Below are 4,361 nucleotides of genomic sequence, written 5' to 3'. Positions count from 1 at the left end.
TAGTTGCTGTAGGCGTCAGCTGACTCGGAACGCGCTAATAAACCCCCCAAAACGCGGTGTGTAGTTTTTGAAACACAGCCGATGTGGAGGAAATGTGCGTCTGAAGCATCTTTTACAGTAAATGGCCAGCCAATGAGAGTAAAACAACTGTACTATACTCAAGATGGGACCGTCCTGTTCCTTTTAATAGGACACTTATTCATCCCTGATTCCCTAGATGTAAACCTCTTTGAGCCTATGCAGTATTAGGCTACTGCAAGAATTTGTGCTATTTATCTGCAGGTCTTTATACATCTGTGATTATTAAACCTACGTTTCACATTCACAAGTCGCCTCTGACTTTATTAAGTATACAACTGATAGGCTACCTGAATGACACGAGGTATTTGAAAAATGTATTTAAATAAAATAAAATAACTAACACGAAGGTTATAATCGAACCTTACACCACTAGAGGGCGCGGTAAAGCCTTTTATTATTATGACAGCTACAATATATTTTATATGAATAGGCTACATTTTATTTTACATGAATTCTATTCTATTCTATTCTATTCTATTCTATTCTATTCTATTCTATTCTATTCTGTCTGGCCTAGATATGTTTCCTTCTCTTTTCTTCTATTGTGTCATTTTCTATTCTATTCTATTCTATTCTATTCTATTCTATTCCCTTTTGTACTTTTTAGGGCAGGGCAGGGCTATTCTATTCTGCTCTATTCTATTCTACAATATTGTATTAATTCCTATCATATCATATTCTATTCGTTTTAGGACTATTCTATTCTAATCTTTCCCGTCTGGCCTATCTGTTCCCTTCTCCCTTTTTCTATTGTGTCATATTCTATTCTATTCTATTCTATTCTATTCTATTCTATTCTTCAGTTTTTAGGATAGGGCTAATCTGTTATATTCTGCCATATTCTATTAATTCCTTTTTAATTCCTATTCTATTCCATTGTGAAGTTTTTAGGTTCTATTCTATTATTTCCTGTCTGGTCTAGATCTATTTAATTATATTCTACTGTGGCCTATTCTATTATTTTCTGTCATATTCTATTTTATTCTATTATTTTTTCTACTCTATTTTTCCTTATTAATTTATTATGCTCTACATTATTAGAACTATCCCGTCCTATTCTGTCATATTCTATTGCTTTCTGTCATATTTTATTCTGTTCTTTCATGTCTGGTATAGATCTATTCCCTTCCCTTCTCTTTTATTTTATTCGGTTCTGTCATATTTTATTCTTTCCTGGATTATATTCTTTTTAGGATTATTCTATTTTCATCTATTCCTTCCTGTCTTGCCTAGAGATATTCCCTTCTCTTTTGTTCTACACTGTCATATTCTATTCTATTTATCAGTTTTTGGACTATTCTATTCTGTTTTTTTCCTGCCCAGTCTAGATATATTTCTGTCTATTCTATTGTGGCATATTCAATTATTTTCTGTCATATACTATTTTATTCTTTCCTTATTCATTTAATATGGTCTAGATCTATTCCCTGTAATATTCTAACAATTTCTGTTGTATTTTATTCTGTTCTTTCATGTCTGGGTAGATCTATTCCCTCCCCTTCTCTCCTATTTTATTCTGTTCTGTAATATTTTATTCTTTCCTGGATTATTGTATTCTATTAGTTTTAGGAATGTTCTATTCTATTATGTTCTATTCCTGTATGGCCTCGATATATTCCCATTCTCTCCAGTCATATTCTATTTTGAAGTTTTTAGGACTATTCTATTCTTTCCTGCCCAGTCTAGATATATTTAATTCTATTCTATTGTGATTATTTAAATAAATAAATTAAAATAGCTTAAAAACTCACAAAAAAATAAATAAACGGTTACAGAGTCTAACCCCTAGAGGACGCACTGAAGCCTCTTCTTATTAGGCAGTATTTCGCATACATGACATAGCTTAACCACTAGATAACTTTTTTTGTAGTATGCAGTTTCATTTTTATACACCTTAATATAAATGCTTTTTCTTTTACATTATTTTAATTCTTCTAAAATCAATTCCACTGCAACAATACCTGATATGAACGGCAAACTGAAAACAACAAAACGCATTTAAATCACATGACCTGTCGTCATGACGTGTTTGTAGCTCATCCGGGTCAAAAGGCGTCAGCATGGACACGGGGAATGTTCTTGCATCTCTGGTAGGGAACGAAATATTTTAACGTATCAACAAACACAACGCACTGTACAATAACGCGACAGGCAAGCCTAGTATTTTATCGAACCGATGCTCTCAGTTAACGGATATTCACCACTGCTTGCAGCCCATATTGCTGCAAATCATAGTTAGCTTGCATGCTAACAAGCATGTCATGAGCATATGGCAAAACAGATAATAAGAAATAATATCCTTAATCACTGAAATGTATATTAATCCAGGTTTAAAATGCGTTGATAGTTCTTTAGTAGCCTAACATGGGTATTGACAGCGTTGATGATCACGGTTTCTTGTGTGCTTTAATGGCACGAATTTTACGTTTTAAGATTTATTAATGTTCTGTAATGTATCATTCAATATTTCTGTTTTAATAAACAGGGGGTAGAAGGAGCTACTGCTGCTGCGCATGCGCTGTCTCTTCCAGCAGAAGCGTATGGAAATGATGTGAGATGAGATGTTTTGATATTTGCACATATACGCAAAACTTTAAATTTTCTTAGAAGCATTATCACTTCAAAACACTAACCGTATTTTGTTCCCTATCAGGCCCAGTTGGAAGTAATGTGGGCTATGAAAGCCTACAATCACGCAGAAATTTACTTTAATGTAAGTGAATGAATGAATGAATGAATCTATCGTGCGGTGATTTTGGAACACTTGAATGTCCAGTTTAACTGACAGTCTCTTTCTCCACAGCTTATTTCCTCCGTTGAGCCTAAATTTCTAAAATTAACTAAATCAGACGAGCAGATATACACTAAATTCCGGGAAGCATTTCCTGACCTCAGTATTGAAGTTCTGGACCCGGACCTGCTGAAGTCGGCAGACGCGAAAGAGGTTTGGGACGTTACTTTTGTACGCGAGAAGAGTTTAATTTTACACATTACTCAGAGAGAGTCTGTCAAGCTCCGTTTCAATTTTGTTTCCAGAAATGGAGGCCCTTTTGTAACCAGTTTGAAGGTGTTGTAGAGGACTTCAACTATGGTACATTATTACGTCTAGACTGTAAGAAGGACTACACGGAGGAGAACACGATATTTGGTATGCAATGCCACACATGCACTCAAGAAATAGATCAGTATCTTGGAAATAGAAAACAAAATATTGCTGTAAGGAAACGCACAGGGAAAATGCCTAATTTTCCTCCCCATTTTCATTTCAGCTACCAGAATCCAGTTTTACGCCATTGAGATTACCAGAAACCGAGAAGGATTCAATGACGTTGTCCATAATGCCAATTCAAAAACCAAACAACTTAAAAAAGATGAGAGTTAATCATGACTGTGTATTATTTAAAGTGGCCTTCTTGGTGTAGTAGAAATCTTACACATCAAGTTCAAAAGTGGAGAAATACATAATAAACGTCCTATGTAAATGTATGTAAAAGAGCTTTTTCCATCTGTTCTTATAAGTCGGAAGGTGGATCAAATTTAGTTTTGTTTTTCCTGTAATGTCTCACCTTTTTTTGTAATAAATAACAGTACATTTCCCCCTGAAAAGTGCTGCTGTACTGTGTGAATTTATATTGTAACTGATTAATCATGGCTTGAAAGCCATGAAATTGCAATCGCATTTCACTGTAAAATGTCATTCTAAGTAAAACAGGAAATTCAACAAAAAGCAGAACTCCACAGTAATTAATGAGCAAGATTAATGCAATTATGCAGTAGGAGTTTAAAATTCAAAGGTTCTTTTGTGGACTTCTAAGTTCACCCTTGAGAACATCTTGATGTATCCGAATGCCAACTTTCTTGCAAGTTTGGCATTATTTGGCATTTTTGCAATAACTTTTACTGCCACACTGAAAAAATATTAATATTCACTGCAGACTACAATGAATATGATTTACAGTTAATGTTTAAGCCAGGGATAGTTCACCCAAAAATGAAAATTCTGTCACTCTCAGATCACTCACCCTCAAGTTGTTCCAAACCTGTATGAATTTCTTTCTTTTGCTGAACACAAAAGATGATATTTTTAAGATTGTGGGTAACCAAACAGTTGATGGACCCATTGACTTTCAATTTTTTGTGAACTATCCCTTCTTGACATTTCAGGTTTTCTATGACAATGGGAACCCGTCGCTATTAATAACAGGAGCATTTATTAAAAAATGTGTCTAATTTGACCATGTTGACTAAAAGCATGACAGTTTAGTCACGATGTGGCGGTC

The 4,361-nt window shown here is 34.4% G+C and overlaps 1 protein-coding gene across 1 annotated transcript; it reads left to right on the top strand.

Moving 5' to 3' along the window:
• The first annotated feature begins 2,072 nt into the window (after positions 1 to 2,072).
• On the top strand, positions 2,073 to 3,687 carry pbdc1 (polysaccharide biosynthesis domain containing 1). The gene is made up of 6 exons (XM_082157740.1): positions 2,073 to 2,171; positions 2,567 to 2,632; positions 2,735 to 2,794; positions 2,885 to 3,025; positions 3,118 to 3,229; positions 3,351 to 3,687. Exons 1-6 carry the CDS (start codon positions 2,142 to 2,144, stop codon positions 3,461 to 3,463), a joined length of 522 nt encoding a protein of 173 aa, XP_082013866.1. The 5' UTR covers positions 2,073 to 2,141; the 3' UTR covers positions 3,464 to 3,687.
• Positions 3,688 to 4,361: the final 674 nt, after the last annotated feature.

Source organism: Leuciscus leuciscus (genome assembly GCF_965113295.1).
Source record: "Leuciscus leuciscus genome assembly, chromosome: 24".
NCBI classification, from domain to species: Eukaryota; Metazoa; Chordata; class Actinopteri; order Cypriniformes; family Leuciscidae; genus Leuciscus; species Leuciscus leuciscus.
The sequence above is the reverse complement of the archived record's forward strand: the minus strand, read 5'-3'. Positions and strand labels throughout refer to the sequence as shown.